General features: G+C 44.2%; 1 protein-coding gene across 2 annotated transcripts in view; it reads right to left on the bottom strand.

Annotated features, from left to right (window-relative positions):
• Positions 1 to 21,873, bottom strand: part of SCRN1 (secernin 1) — a 61,809-nt gene extending 39,936 nt beyond the window's left edge. The window contains exons 1-2 of one of the 2 annotated variants that reach the window (XM_077491364.1): positions 21,568 to 21,873; positions 7,976 to 8,092 (exon numbers count right to left, since the gene is read on the bottom strand). In XM_077491364.1, the coding sequence (XP_077347490.1) occupies positions 7,976 to 8,010 (35 nt within the window). In that variant the 5' untranslated portion in view covers positions 8,011 to 8,092; positions 21,568 to 21,873. The remainder of the gene's footprint in view (positions 1 to 7,975; positions 8,093 to 21,567) is intronic. The other variant, XM_077491365.1, reaches the window with a different exon arrangement.
• Positions 21,874 to 22,184: the final 311 nt, after the last annotated feature.

The following is a 22,184-nucleotide window of genomic DNA, read 5'->3' on the forward strand; positions in this document are numbered from 1 at the left end:
TTACATCTTCCCATCAACTCTGACCAGCTGTCCCTGCTGAAGAAACGCATCCTCACATGATGCTGCTACCACCATGTTTCACAGTAGGGGATGGTGTGTTCAGGGTGATGTGCAGTGTTAGTTTTCCACCGTAAATAGCGTTTTGCATTTATGCCAAAACGTTCAATTTTGGTCTTATCTGACCAAAGCCACTTTCACGTTTGCTGTGTCCCCACATGGCTTCTCGCAAGCTGCAAATGGGTTTTCTTATGGTTTTCTTTCAACAATGGCTTTCTTTTTGCCACTCCTCCATAAAGGCCAGATTTGTGAAGGGCACGATTAATAGTTGTCCCATGGACAGATTCTAACATCTGAGCTGTGGATCTCTGCAGCTCCGTCAGAGTTACCATGGGGCTCTTGGCTGCTTCTATGATTATTTCTCTCCTTGCCTGGCCTGTTGGCTTAGGTGGACGGCCATGTCTTGGTAGGTTTGCATTTGTGCCATATTCTTTCCATTTTCCGATGATGAATTGAACAGCACTCCGTGAGATGTTCATTGGATATATTTTTTTATAACCTAACCCTGCTTTAAACTTCTCGTAAAACTTTATCCCTCCCCTGTCTGGTGTGTTCCTTGACCTTCATAATGCTCTTTGTTCACTAAGGTTCTCTGACAAACCTCTGAGGGCTTCACAGAATTGCTGAATTTATACTGAGATTACACACAGGTGGACTCTATTTACTAATTAGGTGACTTCTGAAGGCAATTTGTCCCACTAGATTTTAGTTAGCAGTATCAGAGTAAAGGGGGCTGAATACAAATGCACGCCACACTTTTCAGATTTTTTTTTTTTTTTTAAGTTGAAAACCATTTATCATTTTCCTTCCACTTCACAATTATGTGCCACTTTGTGTTGGTCTATCACATAAAATCCCAATAAAATACATGCCAAAATGTGGAAAATGTCAAGGGGTATGAATACATTTTCAAGGCCAAACTCCCTAAAAAAGTCTTCATGAGGGATTGTCAATAAGTTTCTAGACTCAAATGAAGAAAGGCCAAACTACAAGTAATAAAATATTCCCCAACATCTCCTTCCTAGACTGAAATGCTTGCGCAGGGAAGCCACAGTCATGTAAAGGATTGTGTGTCTCGCTTTATCTTGCTACAAAGTTACAATGTCACAGTCTGATCATTGGGGAAGATGAGTCCAAAATGCTTCCTTATGCCTGCAACACATTGATGGCATTGTCCCAGACCTAACTGGAGCTTCACAACTGCTTGTAGTTTAAAGCAGTGTTCCACCCGCAAATTTTTTTTTTAAGTCAGCAGCTACAAACACTGTAGGTACTGACTTTTAAAAAGGACACTTACCTGTCCACGGAGCCCATGATGTTGGCCCCCTGAGGCCGATCCGTCCATCGGATCGGGTGCAGGCACCGCCATTCCAATTAAGGGAAACAGGCAGTGGAGCCTTGCGGCTTCACTGCCCGTTTCCTACTGCGCATGTGAGAGTTGCACAGCGCTTTGTGAATGGCCGGCTGTCTTCTGGGACACACAAATGTCCCAGAAGACATTGGGGGGGGCGGGGGCTCGCAGAAGAAGAGGATATGACGTCCTGCACCGTGGACTGAATGGATCGGAAGTGCAGGTTGTACTTCATAAAAAGGTAAGTTAGAAGAAAATTTTTTTTTTAACTAGCCAAAAACAAGCGGTGGAGAGGTAGTCTTTCATTTAAGACCACATCTAGTATAACTAGAGGCAAAACCTACTTTTTTTTTAGTTTAGGATAGAGTGGAGAGGGATTAGAATGCCTATTGGGTTCTTATTGCTTTCTCTGCCCCTGTTATGTCTCGTACACACGAGCGGAAATTCCGGCAGCAAAAGCATTGGTCTGAAAATGCGACCGTGTGTATGCTCCATCGGACTTTTGCTGGCGGAATTCCAGCCAGCAAAAGATTGAGAGCATGGTCGGAAAAAGTTCCGATTGGAAATTCCGATCGTCTGTACCAATTCCGACGTGCAAAATTCCTACGCATGCTCGGAAGCATTGAACTTAATAGTGTTGTACGTCACTGTATTCTTGACGGTCGAAAGTTCAGCAAACTTTTGTGTGACCGTGTGTATGCAAGCCAAGATTTTTCCGATGGAAATTCCGCTCGTGTGTATGCAGCATTAGGGAGATTCACCCTCTCTATTTGTTATTTTTACCATTGTCTCTGAAAGTGAAAGTAAAAGAAAATCCCAAATTTTGGGTTGTCCCCAAAAAAGGAATAGAGGGGAAATCTTCCTAAAGGGACACTAATTTCAGTGATCTGGGGCCCCAAGGAACTCCCTTGATTTGGAGCGATCTCTCACTAAACTGCCAGGGGTTATAGCCCTCCTTTACGATATCCAAAATGAAAAAAAGTTTTGCCTATAGTTCTAGTACAACTAAAAGAGAGTATGCATTCAATGTAGATTATAAATACAATGTAGACTACAGGTCCAATAAGTATTGGATGTGTATGAATTATTTTTGGAGAATACAGATATTGTTTAGTGTCACTTTCATTATAAGGGTCCTTTCACACGGGGCGGATCAGTTCTGATCCGCCCCGTGGATGTCCGTTTGCTCAGCGGGGATCACTCCGCCGATCCCCGCTGAGCAGGGAGATGACAGGTCTGTCTCCGCACACTGTGCAGGGACGGACCTGTCACAGCGCCGCTCTCCCCTATGGGAGATCGGATGACGACGGACCGCAGTGCCCGTCGTCATCCGATCCGATCCGCAGACGGATGGAAAAATAGCTTTTTCCTCCGTCACACTTTTTCGGATCGGAGCGGGTCGGATGTCAGCGGACATGTCACCGCTGACATCCGACGCTCCATAGAGCTCTATGGAGCACCCGTTCAGGTCCGCCTGAAAAACTGACAGGCGGGCCTGAACGGGACGTCAGTGTGAAAGGGGCCTAAAAGTTACAGCTTTTTTTTTTTTTTGTTTGCTGTATATAGCCACATATCAGGAATTTATTCACACAAAGTTTAAGTGGAATTTCACTCAAACAAAACACTTTACTAATCTAATCCTCCCCACTCTTTGTCATGTTACAACCAAAAACGTAAATGTATTTTATTGGGATTTTATGTGATAGACCAACACAGAGTGGCACATAATTGTGAAGTGGAAGGAAAAGGATAAATGGCTTTCAATTCTTTTTACAAATAAATATGTGAAAAGTGTGGCGTGCATTTGTATTCAGCCCCCCTTGAGTCAATACTTTGTAAAACCACCTTTTGCTGCAGTTACAGCTGCAAGTCTTTTTGGGGATGTCTCTACCAGCTTTGCACATCTAGAGAATGACATTTTTGCCCATTCTTCTTTTCAAAATAGCTCAAGCTCTGTCAGATTGGATGGAGAGCATCTGTGAACAGCCATTTTCAAGTCTTGCCACAGATTCTCAATTGGATTTAGGTCTGGGCTTTGGCCCTTTGATCTAAACCATTCCATTGTAGCTCTGGCTGTATGTTTAGGGTTGTTGTCCTGCTGGAGGGTGAAGCTCCGTCCCAGTCTCAAGTCTTTTATAGACTCTAATGGGTTTTCTTCTAAGATTTTCCTGTATTTGGCTCCATCCATTTTCCCATCAACTCTGACCAGCTTCCCTTCCCTGCTGAAGAAAAGAATTCCCACAACATGTTGCTGCCACCACCATGTTTCAGGGTGGGGATGGTATGTGCAGTGGTAGTTTTCTACCATCCATCTTCTCATCACCTCTGACCAGCTTCCCTGTCCCTTCTGAAGAAAAGCATCCCCACAACATGATGCTGCCACCACGTTTCATGGTGGGCATGCTGTATTCAAGGTGATGTGCAGTGTTAGTTTTCTGCCACAAATAGCGTTTTGCTTTTGTGCCAAAAAGTTCAATTTTAGTCTCATCTGACCGGGGCACCTTCTTCCACGTGTTTGCTGCGTCGCCTACATGGCTTTTTGCAAACTGCAAACAGGACTTTTTATGGCTTCCTTTCAACAGTGGCTTTCTTCTTGCCATTCTTCCATAAAGGCCAGATTTGTGGAGAGCACGACTAATAGTAGTCCTGTGGACAGAATCTCCCACCTGAGTTGTGGATCTCTGCAGCTTCTCCAGAGATTTAATGGGCCTCTTGGCTGCTTCTCTGATTAATGCTGTCCTGGCATGGCCTGTCAGTTTAGGTGGATGGCCATGTCTTGGTAGGTTTGCAGTTGTGCCATATTTTTTCCATGGATGATGGAATGAACAGTGTTCCATGAGATGTTCAAAGCTTGGGATATTGTTTTTATAACCTAACCCTGCTTTAAACTTCACAACTTACTGGTAGTACAGTAAGGTGACCAGATTTTTAAAATGAAATCCGGGGACATATTTTTTTTTTTTTTACTAGTAATGGCGGCAATCAGTACTCTCTGCCCATCGCTGATGCCGCCTGCCTCACAGCCTGTCAAGTCTTACTCTCCGGGCCCGGCTACTACTGGGTGGGGAGTAGAGGAAAATCATTCCGCCAGGGAAGGCAAGGAGATAAGCAGGTAGGCGGCTGGCCGGAACTTGAGCCAAGGCAGAAGAACATGCGAGCAGAGCTGGATGGGCATGCACCCAAAACTGAAGAAATATTCCCTCCGCTCCGACCAGCACATGATCATCAGAAAGGGGCACAGATAATGGAAAAAATACACTCACCTAAGCTAGTAGGAGCGGCAGAGCCGGGGGGGGGGGGGGTGGGTGTAATTCAGATTTTTTTTTTTATTCTGCACTGACTGTCTTTGAAATTGCCCCAGCCCCTGTTCAAATCCGGGGACAAAACTGGGGAAAACTTGGTCCAGGAACAGCGTCCTCAATCTGGGGACTGTCCCCGGAAACCGGGGATGTATGGTCACCCTATAGTACAGTTATGTTACAGGGGACTCAGAAAAACAAAAGCTTATGTTAATGCTAGTGACAGACCATATTATAAATTACATTTTTAAAATTTTGCCCCTAGTAACATTGTAAAGCCCTTTGCAACTGATGGCATCATAGTAAAAAGAAAAACCTGGAAAAACAAACTACTCAAACTTCACATCTTAATTAGATTTGTTGTTTATGTGTAATTAGGTGTGGAATGGGATTTTTCTCCCCAAGAGTTTCTTATGGGAATTAGAATTAGTAAAGGTCACTGTGGAGTGTTCTAAGAGCCATGAATAGAATATAGAAGACAGATTCGTATTTGTCAGTCCAAACAATAAGTCTGTGTAAGGCAGGCGGCATGGACTGAATCCAAACAAGATAATGCTCCAGTGTATGAGCTAGTAATACAATGAGCCAAGATTTCATATCCACACAGGGACTAGCTTTATGCCTTTGAGATCTACTTCCACATTGTGAATGCTGTGTGTTTATTGGGTCTTTCTATTAAGATTTTATGGGTTAAAGTTGATTTAAAAAGTTTGATTTATTCAGAGGTGGTGCTAGTCCTGGGCACCCAGGGCATGGGCATTTCCTACCAGGTGCTCTGGGTTCTGAAGCTGTGACCGCCTGCCACTGCAGCATGCAGCATCTCTCCCTGCCTCACTGCCTGTTAGGGCAATAGAATTGAAAGCCATGGGAATTTTCCCATAGGCTACTTCTCAGCTTTGACTGTAGGATATCTCAAATATGTCCTACATTAACGTGCCACATAATACAAGTCAAGAGGAAATCTGGGAGGAATCTGCTTGCTTGCTGTGCTGCATCTGGGTTCTGGTAAGTTCAAAAGGGGAGGGGGGTTGTGCTGCAGGCAAAAAAGCCCTGCATGAAGATTTGTGCTGGGAGGAAAGATTTGGGGGATGAAGATTTCCACTGGGAGAGATTGGGGGGGGGGGCGGGTGTGAAGATTTGCACTGCGAGGAGGGATTTGGGAAGACGGGAAGATTTGTACTGAGAGGGGGGGAGTTTTTGTATTTTTGTTTGGGGGGAAATTTGGCTTGCAAAAGGGATATGTGCTTGGAGGGGTAAGCATGCAGATTGTTGGCTTTTATTTTATTTATTTGCGGGGGGAGGGGGTTCCAAAAAGGAAAACATGGGGAAAGAGTATTGCTTGCAGGGAAATTTTGTACTCTTCAGACCTACACTGTACATTATCCACCCCTGACCACTGCAATCTCTGCACTGCATACCCATGTGTGCTATACACTCCTGACCCCTGCATATAGTGTATTACAAACACCTGACAACTGCACTCTGTGTATTACATACTGCTGATCCCAACATTAAATTTATCCCTGACCACAGCACTCTGTGAGTTACACACCCCTGACTCTTGCACTCTCTGTGTTATCCTGACCCCTGCACTTTGTGTGTTCTACACTGTATTCTGTTTCTTATACACTCCTGACCCTGCATGCGGTGCATTACACACCCATGCCACTTACATTCTGTGCATTATGTATTCCTGACCCCATCACTGTGGGTGATACAAACTCCTGACCCCTGCTTACACACCCCTGTATTCTTTGCATTATGTACTCCTGACCCCTGCACGTTGTGCATTATATACTCCTTCAAAGATAGATGAGGGACTATGGATTATGGAATTTGTAGTGTGCATAGAACTGTGCACATGACTGTAGTTAACATGCACTACTCATTCCAAATAAATGTAAGTGAGGGGGAAAAGAAACAATTTCATTAAAAATAGATTACAGGGCTATTAAATAGTGGATGTGTATTGATTATTTTTGGAGGATAAGGATATTTAGTTAAAAACTGAATATTTTTTAATGCAATGATTTTTTATTAAAATGTCATATAATTATATTTCATTAGCTTTCTATGCACCATAGCTCAGCTGGTAAATGACAGTGACTTCCGATGGGCTGCATTGCGTTGCAGGAAAATGCAGCATGTCTGTATTTTTATGCAGTGCTCTACAACCCACCTCAAGGCAGTGTTGTCGTCTGAAAAAGGAATCTAGCAAATACGGTAATTGTTTTGCAGACTAATGCAGCTCAAGTGTATTGCTGTGAATAAATCCCAAATGGATCCCCTGCCTACCTGCCACTGTCAAACCCAACCACTATTATCCCTATGTATACTGTACATTCTTTACCTGAACATTTTATATATATATATATATATATATATATATATATATATATATATATATATATATTCCTGCTAATGGTGTGTTGGTGTCACGCTGATCTAGCACTGATCAGTCTGGGGAGTCTTTTAATACTCCAGGCTCTAAATGTCTAAGCCAATAGTAAATCTATAAAATATCTGATAGTAAATAAATAATCAATAAATGTGAACTTGGTGTAGATAAAACATAAATAAATATACTTGTGAGTACAATATAAAAAATATAAATTCATGCACAATTATTCCAAATTGATCATAAATGAATAATAACAGATATCCATAAAGTGCCGAGTGCTCAATCCCTCAAACAGAGTGTCCAATATGTGCAAGTAGTAAACGCACTACAGAGGTAACGGAATTGTGATTAAAGTTAAAAGTGCATAATAGTACTGCAAACTCCTCTATAAAGTGTAAATTATTCCAATATAATTATAAACAAAATAAGGCAATATCCATAAAGTGCTACGTGCTCAAAATGTAGAAAAAATGCCTGGTAAGTGCAAATAGTAAATGCACTCCAGAGGTGGCAAAAAAAATGTATAGATAAATAAAATGAAAATTGTATAATCGAGGTAAAAATCATATATGTATAACTCACAGTATAATTAAAGTGCAAGGAAAAGAGAGTAAAAAACACACTGCTGAAGCAGCTAAAACATGCATCAAAAAAATTGCTTCAAAATAGAATATCCATGCTTATTCAGGTCTCTCCAATCGTAAATATAAATATATAAATGTCCAATACAAAGGTGGTGTGTAGAGACCAGCTCCTTTAAGTGCAAGTGCTTCTTTGTGTAGACTGTGCAATATTCAAAACAGGTGAAATTTCCCAGTGTTTTATCACTCTGTGACCACACACTTTTGGTAGGCAATGGCCCCTTACCTTATTATGGTAAGGAGAAAATCACATGTATGCATATATCCCTGGATCTCTTTATAACTCTTCTCCCCAGATCCACAGAATGGCTTCTCCTTTATTTCTTTATCCCTCGATGGGGACCTCAATAAATCAACAAGAAGGGAGTACCATAGTGTAGTATTTTTATAACAGATAAAGTGCTTTATTAAGTATTGCACAGGGTACTCACATAGATATCAGTTAAAATCAGCCTGGTATCTGAGCGTCTTTCCCGTCCCTACGCGTGACATCACACCACATGTCTTCATCAGGAAAATGTGAATAAATTCTTTAATGTTTTATGGTAGTACACTATGGAGCTTTTTTCTGCTCTAATGCCGCATACACATGGTTGGAATTTCGGCCAGCAAAAGACCGATGACAGCTTTTCGGCGGAAAATGCGACCGTGTGTATGCTCCATCGAAATTTTGCTGGCCAAATTTCCTCCAGCAAAATATTGAGAGCAGGTTCTCAATTTTTCCGATCGGAAATTCTGATCATGTGTATGCAATTCCGACGAGCAAAAACTCACGCATGCTCAGATTCAACACACGAGACGGAAGTTATTGGCTACTGGCTATTGGACTTCCTTTTTCTAGTCCCGTCGTATGTGTTGTACATCACCGTGATCTTGACAGTCGGAATTTTGTGTGACCGTGTGTATGAAATCTCGTCGGAATTCCATTGGGAAAATCATCAGAGCTTTTTACGACCAAAATTCCGATTGTGTGCACGTGGCATATGTTTGGGCAACATAAGAGGCTAGCCGCAAGGTGATCACTTATACTGCAGACACGGAAGCAATTTGCAGATACAGGACAGCAGGCTTTCCTATTCCATATGCTACACAGTGACTCATACGCTGAAAGAATACCTCCTTGTGGGGTGAATAAAAGGGGTGAGTGCGTTTCCTATGGGGCACTTTTTAAGAAGCACTGAATAACAATTTCCAGGAGCACTTTGTCACTTTATTTTGGACTTTGTAATACGCCAGTATTTAACCACTTGACGTCCGCACTATAGCCGAATGATGGCTACAGCTTGGACCTGAATTTCCGGGAGGCCGTCATAGGATGGCCTCTCCTTTGCGCACTCCCCGCGTGCCCCCCTGCAGGGCGCACGCGTCGTGCGCTGTGATCACTGAATCACAGAGACTCGTGTGATCGCCAATCCTGGCCTCTTAACACGTGATCAGCTGTCTGCCAATGATAGCTGATCAGTTGTGTAAACAAAAGCTCGGGAATCGTTTTTTTTTCTCCTCACTGACAGCGTGATGATAAAAAAAAGCTGATCACCGGCTTATGTTCAAGGGACATCGGTCCCGAAGAGGAAGGAGGCACATCTTCCTCCTCCTCTGCCAATCACTACCCCCTGTCAGTGCCCAGTGCCCCACCAGTGCCACCTATCAATGCCCACCAGTGGTGCCAATCAGTGCCTCATCAGTGCCACCTACCAGTGCAGATCAGTGCCGATCACTGACACCCATCAGTACTCATCACTGCCACCTATTAGTGCCCACCTATCAGTGGCCACCTCTCAGTGTCACCTCTCAGTGCCCACCAGTGCCGGCCTATCGGTGCCCATCAGTGCAGCCTATCGGTGCCCATCAGTGTCATCTCATCAGCGTACATCAATAAAGAAGAAAAATTACCTGTCCTGCAGAGGTGATCAAATAACACCAAAGGAAAGCTCTATTTGTGGGGAAAAAATGATAAAGATTTAATATGGGTACAGTGTTGTATAACTGTGCAGTTGTCATTCAAACTGCGCCAGCGCTGAAAGCTGAAAATTGGTCTGGACAGGAGGGGGGTTTAAGTGCCCAGTAATCAAGTGGTTAAAGAGGAAGTAAACCATGCTGCCAATGGTGATAGTGCGCCTGCGCGCCGCTGTCTACAGCGCATGCACCATAGACAGCTGTGACTGTCTCTTAGTAAATACCTCCTAAACAGTGTAGGGTTAGGAGATATTTCTTAGACCTACAGGTAAGCTGTAATCTGGGTTTACCTGTAGGTCAGAGTGGTTTGTAAGTGTTTATAACCACTTTAAGGACTTTACATGTGCGTTTAGCACTATAGTACTATTATCATCATATATGTGTGATTTTTGCACAGGAAAACATATATATATATATATATTCTTTTTCTATGCACATATGTTCTTTGATGTTAGAGTTTGTTTACTAGCCTTATTATTAGATGGTGGTCCTCTGAATAGGAGGCTCACACTATATTATTACACAGCAGCATATCATAGTGTGGGCGCTAGACAGTGTTTTTTTTTGTTTTTTTGTTTTGTTTTGTTTTTTTACATTTTTTTTTACTTTTGTCATATTTAGAGATCAACACTGCTAGTTTTTGCACCTTTGCACTTTTCCAAGCACATACCAATATTGGGAATCTCTCACGCATTTTGAGGGTCAGGATTAGGGATGAGCCGAACACCCCCCGGTTCGGTTCGCACCAGAACTTGCGAACGACCCCCGCGTTCGGTACGAACGTTAGAACCCCATTGAAGTCTATGGGACTCGAACGTTCGAAATGGAAAGTGCTAATTTTAACGGCTAATATGGAAGGTAGTGTCCTAAAAAGGGTTTGGGGACCTGCCTCCTGCCTCAGGGGACATGGGTCACTGCAAAAAAAAGTTTTAAAAACGGCCGTTTTGGCGGGAGCACTGATTTTAATGACGATTAAAGTGAAAAAAAAAAGTGAAATATTCCTTTAAATATGGTGCCTGGGGGGTGTCTGTAGTATGCCTGTGAAGTGCCACGTGTTTCCCGTGTTTAGAACAGTCCCTGCACAAAATGACATTAAACGGAAATAACACCATTTAAAACTGCTTGCGGTTTTAATGTTATATCTGGTTCCTGCAATATGGTTGAAAATCATTGAGAAAAATGGCATGGGTAGCCCTCCCTGCCCATTACCAGCCCCTTTAGGTCTTGTACGCATATTAAGGGGAACCCCGTACCCATATTAAAAAAAGGAAATGCGTGTGGCCCCCAGGCCCTATATACTCAGAACAGCAGTATACAGGCGGTGCAAACAAGATAGGGACTGTGTAGGTTTGTTGTGTTAAGTTGAATCTGTTTGTAATTTTCAACTGGTACATTTTTAAAGTGTAGCTCCATTCAAAAAAACTATTTTAAAGCTTTTTGGAAAACATAGGGAAGGGTTATCACCCCTGTATAATTTGTTTTGTCGTCCATCTTTTTTCATCTCACTTGCTGCTGTCTCCTTGCGTTTGCAAGTAGGAGATGTTTGTAAGTTGGATGTTTGAAAGTAGGGGCCTGCCCTATATTATAGCGGTATGTACTGGGTACAGAGCACGCAGACAGCACACAGACAGCACGCACTATCTCCTAACACTACTGACTGCAAGCTCTATTATTAACCACTTGACCACTGGGCACTTAAACACCCTTAATAACCAGACCAATTTTCAGCTTTCGGTGCCCTCACATTTTGAATGACAATTACTCAGTCATGCAACACTGGACCTATAGGAAATGTTTGTCCTTTTTTTCACACAAATAGAGCTTTCTTTTGGTGGTATTTAATCACCTCTCAGTTTTTTATTTTTTGTGCTATAAAAGAAAAAAGACCGAAAATTCTGTGAAAAAATGAATTTTTCTTTGTTTCTGTTATAAAATTTAGCAGATTAGTCATTTTTTCTTCATAAATTTTGGCCAAAATTCATACTACTACATATCTTTGGTAAAAATAAGTACAAATTGGTGGATATTATTTGGTCTTTGTGAAAGTTACAGAGTCCACAAGCTATGGTGCCAATATCTGAAAATTGATCACACCTGAAGTACTGACGGCCTATTTCCTTTTTTTTTTTTCCACAAAATTGTCATATTATCAGGTTATTTCACACACACAGCATATGCATACCACAAATTACACCCCAAAACACATTCTGCTATTACTCCCGAGTACGGCGATACCACATGTGTGAGACTTTTACACAGCGTGGCCACATACAGAGGCCCAACATGCAGGGAACGCCATCAGGCGTTCTGGAGCACCCAGGCCAATTCTGACATTTCTCTCCTACATGTAAAAATCATCATTTATTTGCTAGAAAATTACAGAGAACCCCAAAACATTATATATATATTTTTTTTTTAGCAAAGACCCTGGAGAATACAATGGTGGTCGTTGCAAATTTTTATCTCACACGGTATTTGCACAGCAATTTTTCAAACGCGTTTTTTTGGGGGAAAAAAACAGTTTTGTGCTTAAAAAACAAACAAAAAAAAACAGTAAAGTTAGCCCAATGTTTGCATAAAGTGAAAGATGAAGTTATGCTGAGTAAATAGATATCAAACATGTCACTCTTCAAAATTGCACATGCCCGTGGAATGGCGCCAAACGTCGCTACTTAAAAAATCCCCATAGGCGACGCTTTAATTTTTTTTTTACTGATTACATGTTTTGAGTTGCAGAGGAGGTCTAGGACTAGAATTATTGCTCTCGCTCTATCGTTCTCGGCGATACCTCACATGTGTGGTTTGAACACCGTTTTCATATGTGGGCGGGGCTTACGCATGCGTTCGCTTCTGCATGCGAGCACATGGGGACATGGGCGCTTTAATTTTTAATTTTTTTTTTTTATTGTTCATTTTACTTTATTTATTTTAGTTTGACATTTTTTTCCCCAAAAATATATTTTTGATCACTTTTATTCCTATTACAAGGAATGTAAACATCCCTTGTAATAGGAATATGGGGTGACAGGTCCTCTTTACAGTGAAATCTGGGGGTCAATATGACCCCACATCTCACCTCTAGGCTGGGAAGCCTGAAATAAAAAATAAAAAAAAGATTCTGGCTTTGATCGTACTGGCGAGTTGGTAGAAGCACCGGAGGGCGGTGAGGGGTGGGGGTGTCTATGGCTGGGTATTTCAGGGTATCACCGAGTATGGCTGGGTATCTCCGAGTATGGCTGGGTATGGCAATTTATGGCAGGGTATTGCAGAGTATTGGCGGGGTATTGGCGGGGTACTACAGAGTAATAGCAGGGTACTGCAGAGTATTGGGGGGTACTCCAGAGTAATGGCAGGGTACTGCAGAGTAATGGGGGTTACTGCAGAGTAATGGGGGGTACTGCAGAGTAATGGCAGGGTACTGCAGAGTAATGGCAGGGTACTGCACTGCAGAGTAATGGCGGGGTACTGCAGAGTAATGGCGGGTACTGCAGAGTAATGGCAGGGTACTGCACTGCAGAGTAATGGTGGGGTACTGCAGAGTAATGGCGGGGTACTGCAGAGTAATGGCGGGTACTGCAGAGTAATGGCAGGGTACTGCACTGCAGAGTAATGGCGGGGTACTGCAGAGTAATGGCGGGGTACTGCAGAGTAATGGCGGGGTACTGCAGAGTAATGGCAGGGTACTGCACTGCAGAGTAATGGCAGGGTACTGCAGAGTAATGGCGGGGTACTGCAGAGTAATGGCGGGTACTGCAGAGTAATGGCAGGGTACTGCACTGCAGAGTAATGGCGGGGTACTGCAGAGTAATGGCGGGGTACTGCAGAGTAATGGCAGGGTACTGCAGAGTATGTACTGGTATTGCAGAGTATTGGCAGGGAATTGAGGGGTTAAATTCGGTGAGCAGCGATGTGGGCACTGCAGATGCAGCCCACATCGCTGCTGACACCGATCTCTTTCCCCTCCGCTGTACCGATCGGTACAGAGAGGGGAGGGAGGAACCGGCGTCATAACATGACGCCGGTTTGTTTACAAGTGATCACTCCGTCATTTGACGGAGCGATCACGGGGTAAACGGCCGCTATGAGCGGCCGTTTACCGTGATCCGTGATGCCCTGGGTCCTGTGGACCTGGCGGTCACGGATGCTCTCGAGTGCGCGCCCCAGGGGGCGCGCGAGAGCAGAATTCTGGGAGGCCGTTAATTAACGGCCTCTCAGAGTTAAACAACCGCCCTGAAGCCGTTAATCGGCAATGGGCAGTTGTTAAGTGGTTAAAGCTAGATCACTAGCTATATAGGTGAGGTGAATATAGTGGTGTATACTGCGGTCAGGGCACAGACAACAACCACTACACAGCAGCAAGATAGGAAATCAGCCAAAAACGATTGGTGTGTAACTGTGTTGAAGGTGCACAGAACACCCACTGCTTCAGATGCTAACACACTACACGAGGCCGCCTCAAAGGCGGCCTTATATAGTGTGGGGCGTGCACTACACAGCCTGAGCTATGATTGGCCACAGGCAGGATGCCTGTGGCCAATCATGGCTCTCCTCGCTGCTGGCGCTGCGATTGGCCAAGCATGCGGGGTCACAGTGCATGCTTGGCCAATCATGAGGCAGCAATGCACTGCGCCACCGCAGTGCATTGTGGTCCGCGCGCGCCACTCGAATTTTGACGCGAACGGCCAAAACGTTCGGAATTCGCCGAACGCCCGAACAGCCAATGTTCGAGTCGAACGTACGTTCGACTCGAACACGAAGCTCATCCCTAGTCAGGATCATCTAAAGTAAGAACAGCGCCATTTCTATCCTCCTTTTCCCATAAAGCTAGGTACACACAGGCTGAAAGTTGACCCAAAATGGTCAGTTTACAGTTATTGCTTTCAGCACATGCATACAGCTTTCGGCACATGTATACAGCTCCTCGTTGGAAAACTAGTATACAAACAGTGCTAGCAGCCAGTGGCTGCCAGCGCTGATCATTGTGTTCTGGCAGGGGGGGCAGTCTCCCTGTCAGAACACAATAGCTCAGTGGGGAGATCGCTGAATATCGGATGTGTTATTGTGAAGATTTGTACGTTTCTTTTTGGGCTGAACAGAAAAAGTCTTCCCCTGTGTACCCAACATTAGTGGCAGCTAGTCAATAGCTAACATAAGCATTAAAATGGACCTTTACTTTCTTTGATAAAAATCACATAATCATGCAGCTCTGCATGCTGTTATGTCAACTCATCTTACATTCATTCGTTAAATTGGAATAAAAGCCGAAGATTAACAAACTCTTACGCCGCGTACACGACGACCGGTCCGGCAGACTAGGTCCGACGGAATCAGTCCGTCGGACAATCCGATAGTGTGTGGGCCAATCCGATCATTTTTTGTTAAAAAAAATCAGAAGGACCTAGAAATACAACATGTTTCAAATCTGTCCGACGGACTCAATTCCTATCAGGAAAACCGCTCATCTGTATGCTATTTCGGTGGACCAAATACGATGCAAGGGAAGCTATTGGCTACTGGCTATTGAACTTCCTTTTTTAGGCCCGTTTTACGTCATCACGTTCAAAATGAACAGACTTTCCAACGGACTTAGTCCGTTCGTGTGTGGTCAAGTCCGTTCGTTCAGAAGGTCCGTCGGAACTCCTGCCGAAAGTCCGTCGGGAAGACCGTTGGACCTAGTCCGGTCGTGGGTATGCGGCATTACAAATTTCCCCCTGCTTCCTCCGACCTATCCTGGCTAGCCTGTATAAAAAAAGATCTCTATAATTATCTTTTTTTAATTCCCTCTGCTGTAGAGAGGTGATTCCACAGCTCAAGCTATTCTGTATCACCTACAGGTGACATCACGGCTCAGGGAATTCACAGCTATTGTTGAGAGCTCCCTGAGCCAGAGCTGTAGAATCACATGTCCGAAGCAAAAAAAAATAGGTACACAGATCTTTTTTTTTTTTATACAGGTTAGGCGGGATAGGTTATATTATTAACAATAGTCAGACTTAGGCTTTTCTTCCACTTTATAAATGTTACATAGTTACATAGTAGGCGAGGTTGAAAAAAGACACAAGTCCATCCTATATGTGTGATTATATGTGAGTATTACATTGTATATCCCTGTATATTGTGGTCGTTCAGGTGCTTATCTAATAGTTTCTTGAAAGAAGAACCCTCTACATAGTTTACGGTTAAACCTCTTTTCTTCTCATTTTAATGAGTGGCCACTCCCTTCTGCGAAAACGTTTTATCCCTATTGTGGGGTCATCAGTATTGTATTTGTATATTGAAATCATATCCCCTCTCAAGCGTCTCTTCTCCAGAGAGAATAAGTTCAGTGCTCGCAACCTTTCCTCATAACTAATATCCTCCAGACACTTTATTAACTTTGTTTCCATTCTTTGTACTCGCTCCATTTCCAGTACATCCTTCCTGAGGACTGGTGCCCAGAACTGGACAGCATACTCTAGGTGAGTCCGGACCAGAGTCTTGTAGTGCGGGAGAATTTATCATTTTATGTCTGGAGTTGATCCCCTTTTTAATGCATGCCAATATTCGGTTTGCTTTTTTAGCAGCAGCTTGGCATTGCATGCCATTGCTGAGCCTATCATCTACTAGGACCCCCAGGTCCTTTTTCATCCTAGATTCCCCCAGAGGTTCTCCCCCCAGTGTATAGATTGCATTCATATTTTTGCCACCCAAATGCATTATTTTTCTACATTGAACCTTATTTGCCATGTAGTTGCCTCCCCATTAATTTGTTCAGATCTTTTTGCAAGGTTTCTACATCCTACGGAGAAGTTATTACCCAGCTTAGCTTAGTATCGTCCGCAAATACAGAGATTGAACTATTTACCCCATCCTCCAGGATGTTTATGAACAAATTAAATAGGATTGGTCCCAGCACACAACCCTGGGGGACCCCGCTACCCACCTCTGACCATTCCGTGCACTCCCCATTTATCACCATCCTCTGAACTCGCCCTTGTAGTCAGTTTTCAATCCATGTACTCACCCGCTGGTCCATGCCAACGGACCTTACTTTGTACAGCAAACGTTTATGGGGAACTGTGTCAAATGCTTTTGCAAAATCCAGATACACCACATTTACGGGGCTTCCTTTATCTAGATGGCAACTCACCTCCTCATAGAAGGTTAATAGAGTGGTTTGGCAAGAACGATTCTTCATGAACCCATGCTGATTACTGCTAATGATACCGTTCTCATTACTAAAATCTTGTATATAGTCCCTTATCATCCCCTAAATGTTTTGCTTTTATTTACAATGACCACTTCCAGGTTGAGTTAGGCATTGGTGATGAAACCAGGGCCTCACACATGCATCCTGGGAAGGCAATATCACTAGTTCCTTCTCACTCAGATGATGTGCACTGTCACTTATTCCAGATGACAGACCCAGAGTTGTAGGCAACATTCCAGGAAGTAGAGAGAGATTAAAGTGATCGTAAAGTCTAATTTTTTTCTCTAAAAAAACAAACATGTTATACTTACCTGCTCTGTGTAGTGGATTTGCATAGAGCAGCCCGGATCCTCCTCTTCTTGGGTCCCTCCCTCCTGTCAAGTGCCCACACGGCAAGCATCTTGCTATGGGGGCACCTGAGCCGGGCCAAAGCTCCCTGTGTCCATTTAGACACGGAGCCCCCGGTTTGGCCCCTGTATCCTCTCTCTCCTGATTGGCTAACTGAATTTGATTGACAGCAGCACTTTGTGATGACGTTGTAAAGCGTACGTCGAAGCGCATTGCGGACACATCACTTCCGGGTCCTGGTTTTGTCTCCCAACGGCAGTGGATTGTACGCTGATCACTGAGCACGAGCCGGGCTGTGTCAGCAGGGCTGCTGTTAGAAATCACGGGGCCCCATACAGCCTACACTAAAATTATTATTAGCGGACACAAACATAACAGAGAACCTGCGTAAATGAGCCCTTTTATAATAGAACAGGGAGGGGAAAGCAAAAACAGGAACAATGCCCTGTGTCTCTCCCTGCAGCAGCTAAAAGCTGGTGGGAGGGAGAGAAACCAGCTTTTATCTGCTGCAGAGAGCCACACAGGGCATCTTTCTGTAATTGCTCCTCGTATCGACAACACTGATTCCTCTTGCTGTTTGGGCCCCTCTGTGTGCCGGGGCCCCCTACAGGAGGACTGGTGGTCCCCCCCTATCAGCAGCCCTGTGTGTCAGCATCTTATTTGGGCTATCCTTAGTGCCAGCACAAGGCAAGATTACATGTAATCAGGCAATTTGTGTTTTATAATCTTTTAAATAAAGCAGTATTATGCTATTTAGTTCCCTTACTTTTTTTCATTCCTAATGGGACACCATGGTGGAGAGGTGGCTGCATCTAGTCTCCTGATCTATCCCTATGATTATCCAATCAAGCCACAGGATTTTTCTACTAATCACTATCAGACCTTCTTTTTAAATAAAGAGGTTGTGGCTATCTGGTGAGCAGGTTATTCTTTTTGAGCACATTGGGTGTGTGGTTTGAATTTATTGCCAAGTGGAGGAAGAATTCTATTATAGGTTATTGGTTTATTGAAGATACCTCACTGAAGATTTTATGGACTGTCCAAAGGACAATTAAACTTTCATTGTTTTAATTGTTTCTAGCACCTTGTTTTCCATGTGGTATTTATATGTGGCCTTAATTGGTTTATTTAATTCTCCCATTATCACTGGCACATTAACACAGTTGGTTTAAAATTCACAGTTAGCGCACCCTATCACTTTTTCCTTACAATTTAGTAGCTCTTCTACAGTCTACACCAGCCTTTCTCAGCCTTTTCAACACAGAGGAACCCCTGAAATAGTTCCCCAGTCTCTGGAAAAATTAGAAATCTACAACTTATGATACATTAGTGTGATGGTCAGTGGGAAGAATGGTCCTTACACTTGTGGTCATTGGGAAGAATTACCTCCTTACAGATAGCTAAAAAGATCAATGGTGTCGGTGGGAACCTATTTGATAGGCAGAAATGGCCCAATGCTGAAGGAACCCCTAGCAACCTCTGGAGGAACCCTGGTTGAGAAACACTGGTCTACACTATCTAGGGAGCAGCTATTTAGTCATTTATTTAGTCATTTATTACACACTAGTTTTTTTTGGTGCAAGGTATTTGTGTTTTCGTTTTTATGTATATAGCATACCTGGCCGATGTCCCTGGAAGTACACACCACTACGCCAATGATCTCCACTTGCTCTTGGGTCCCGTGCTGGATATTCACTTCCCACCTCTCCACTTCCTCTAATCAGAGTATGCTTTGCATTCATTCAGAAAACGCAAAGCATTCCTTGAATGGCGCTGGTGCTGAGCGGTTGATGTCCCATTGTGGACTATAAATTGGTTTATGATGGTTTTGCACTATGTGCGATTGCTTGGTATGTTTCCAAGTATGTGTCTACTCTGAGAGAGACAGTGGGTCCATGTTTGAATTCATTTACACCAGAGCTGTGGGGATATGATAGATACATCCTTCCATGGCACCTGAGCGATCTGGCCTTCCCACATGATGTCTATTTACCCCCGTTTATGTGATTCACTACCGTAAGGTATTTGGGTCCACATTTTCTGGAAAGCATACCCTCATTATTCACGGTGGTGGGATTATCACACCGATGGCTATTATTTTCTATGGATCACCATTTCAAGCCTCTCATGAACTGTAATGCTACATGGGCACACCATAAACATCCTAATGTAGACTATTGTGTTATGAACATTTGTTTTCATAACTCGTTTTTTGGGGGATTTAGTATTTGGTCATTTTTTGTTCTATTTTTATTTTTTTTAAATCACCTACAACCCCCTTTTTGTGTGATATTTGCAATTATTGACAATTAGCCAATGATCGCTTAGTGCAGCACTTTTACCCTTTCATTTATCATATATACAGAGTTGCATTGGTCCAAGCTGTATAAAATATCTATACCTGGAACTCCTCTTTAAAGCGGAGGTCCACCCTAAAGTGGACCTTCCGCTCATCGGAACCCTCCCCGCCTCCGGCGTCACAATTGGCACCTTTCAGGGGGGAAGGGGGTGCAGGTACCTGTACAGTACAGGTATCTGCACCCACTTCCGGGATAGCTCTCTGCGGAAAGAGGCATGCGCAGTAGGGAACCAGGAAATTAAGCCGAAAGGCTCCACTTCCTGATTCCCATACCCAAGATGGCGGCGGCAGCACCCGAGAGACGATCGAGAGATCGGCTTCGGGTGCCGACATCGCAGGCACGCTGGACAGGTAAGTGTCACTATTTTAAAAGTCAGCAGCTGCAGTATTTGTAGCTGCTGGCTTTTAAAAAAAAAAAAAAAAAAAAAAAAAAACGCGGAGTCCCGGTGGACTCCCGCTTTAAAGAGAATCTTCAGGCTGCAGGAAAAAAAAAATGAAGTCAGAAGCTACAAATACTGTAGCTGCTGACTTTCAAAAAAGGAACACTTACCTCTCCAAGGATCCAGCACTGTCCTCACCCGAGTCAGTTCTTCACCAGTCTTCAGCGCCCACATGTTTACCAAAGGAAGCCCGCTGTGACTCCTTGCTGCCTCACAACCGGCTTCCCACTGCACATGCGAAAGCCACAGTGTATTTTGTGAATAGTCCCACGGTCTTCTGGGACACGTGAGATGTCTCAGAAGGCTGTGGGCAAAGGGAGAGGGGGCCAAAGTGGGAGTGGGCACCTGTCAAAATCAGGCTCCCCCACCAAAAAAAAAAAATATGAAAAATTGATAAAGAAGGGAGTTTGAGGTGGAAAAATAGAACTTCTCCTTTTGGTTAAAGTTCTTCTTTAGGCTTGGTCATGTTCTCCATCAATGAGGTGCAGTACCCTTAGTTCCTAATAGTGTGGCTTTAACATCGCTGTACTTCAGTGCAATTTTAAAGCCACAGATCAGTGCAATTTGAATCTCTGAATTCATTGCGGCTTGCAACTTCATTTAACAGAAGTCAATGCAAGTCACAATGAAATTGCAGAAATTTAGTGCAGGAACCTTTTTCAGAGTCGCAATGATTTGAATAGTTCCATTGTCAAAAATAGGGTGTTACTTGCGATTTTGAACTATCAAATTGCATGACAAATCACATTGGTGTGAACAAAAGCTCACCTAGATCATTTTGCCCTCTACTCACAATGATTTGCAAAATAGTAACATGAAAAATCAGACAAATGTATAATAAGCAAATTCACATCTGACCCCGGATCTGAGATGGAAGTGTGTGCTAGGGGAATATACAGTAAATCTTTGCACACGTCCATTGCTCTGTAATTGGTGCTGTGTATGTATGACAGCAGTGGATGGAGGATGTCATACAAAGTCCCTCCAATATACTGTACTGACATTGTTCTCCGACTTTCCAATGAGGCCTAATACTGGACAGATGATGACCATTCTTATCCATGCTGCACTGTCCTAAATCCATGAATTATATGTGAGAGCTGTGATCACCCCGAGCATTGCATTCCATAATCTCTGCTCTGTGTGATAGACTGACAGACACTGGGGCTACAGAGGACAATGCACAGCCCTGTGCTGCATGACACCCATCTCTGCATGGTGTCCCCAGATCTGATATGGAATATATAGAATTATTGATCAGACATGGATAACCCAGCCTGAAGGACACTGGTAGGACATGATGGTCCTCTACATCAGGAAGCACACCTCTGCTCTCACCATCAGGGATCATACAGAGGAGCCCCATCACTATGTGATTAGATGGAGCAATCTGTCCTCATCACATCACACCGACATCGGGGGAAGGAAGGAGAGCATCGCCTGTCTGCTATGGACACCCTCCATGGTGCATCCATCCATCCTGCACACACAGCACACTCCATGCAGACATGTCATTCTATACTCACTTGGTGCAGGGCCCGGACACTGACAGTCAGCCGCTCAGCGTCCTCTCCGCTCTGACCGATCACTGCAAGCCCCGCCCCCTGCATGACAGTCAGGGAGACTCCGATCACTGCAAGCGCCGCCCCCTGCATAACAGTCAGGGAGACTCCGATCACTGCAAGGGGAGACTCCGATCACTTCAAGCCCCGCCCCCTGGATGACAGCCAGGGAGACTTAGATCACTGCAAGAGGAGACACCGATCACTGCAAGCCCCACCCCCTGGATGACAGCCAGGGAGACACCGATCACGGCAAGGGGAGACTCCGATCACTGCAAGCCCCGCCCCTGCATGACAGCCAGGGAGACTACGAACACTGCAAGCCCCACCCCCTGCATGACAGCCAGGGAGACTCCGATCACTGCAAGCCCCGCCCCCTGCATGACAGCCAGAGAGACACCGATCACTTCAAGCCCCGCCCCCTGGATGACAGCCAGGGAGACTCCGATCACTGCAAGGGGAGACTCCGATCACTGCAAGGGGAGACTCCGATCACTGCAAGCCCCGCCCCCTGCATGATAGCCAGAGAGACACCGATCACTGCAAGCCCCGCCCCCTGGATGACAGCCAGGGAGACTCCG

The sequence above is a fragment of the Lithobates pipiens genome, unplaced genomic scaffold (genome assembly GCF_037356315.1).
Source record: "Lithobates pipiens isolate NorthernLeopardFrog02 unplaced genomic scaffold, aLitPip1_a1.2 Scaffold_19, whole genome shotgun sequence".
NCBI lineage: Eukaryota > Metazoa > Chordata > Amphibia > Anura > Ranidae > Lithobates > Lithobates pipiens.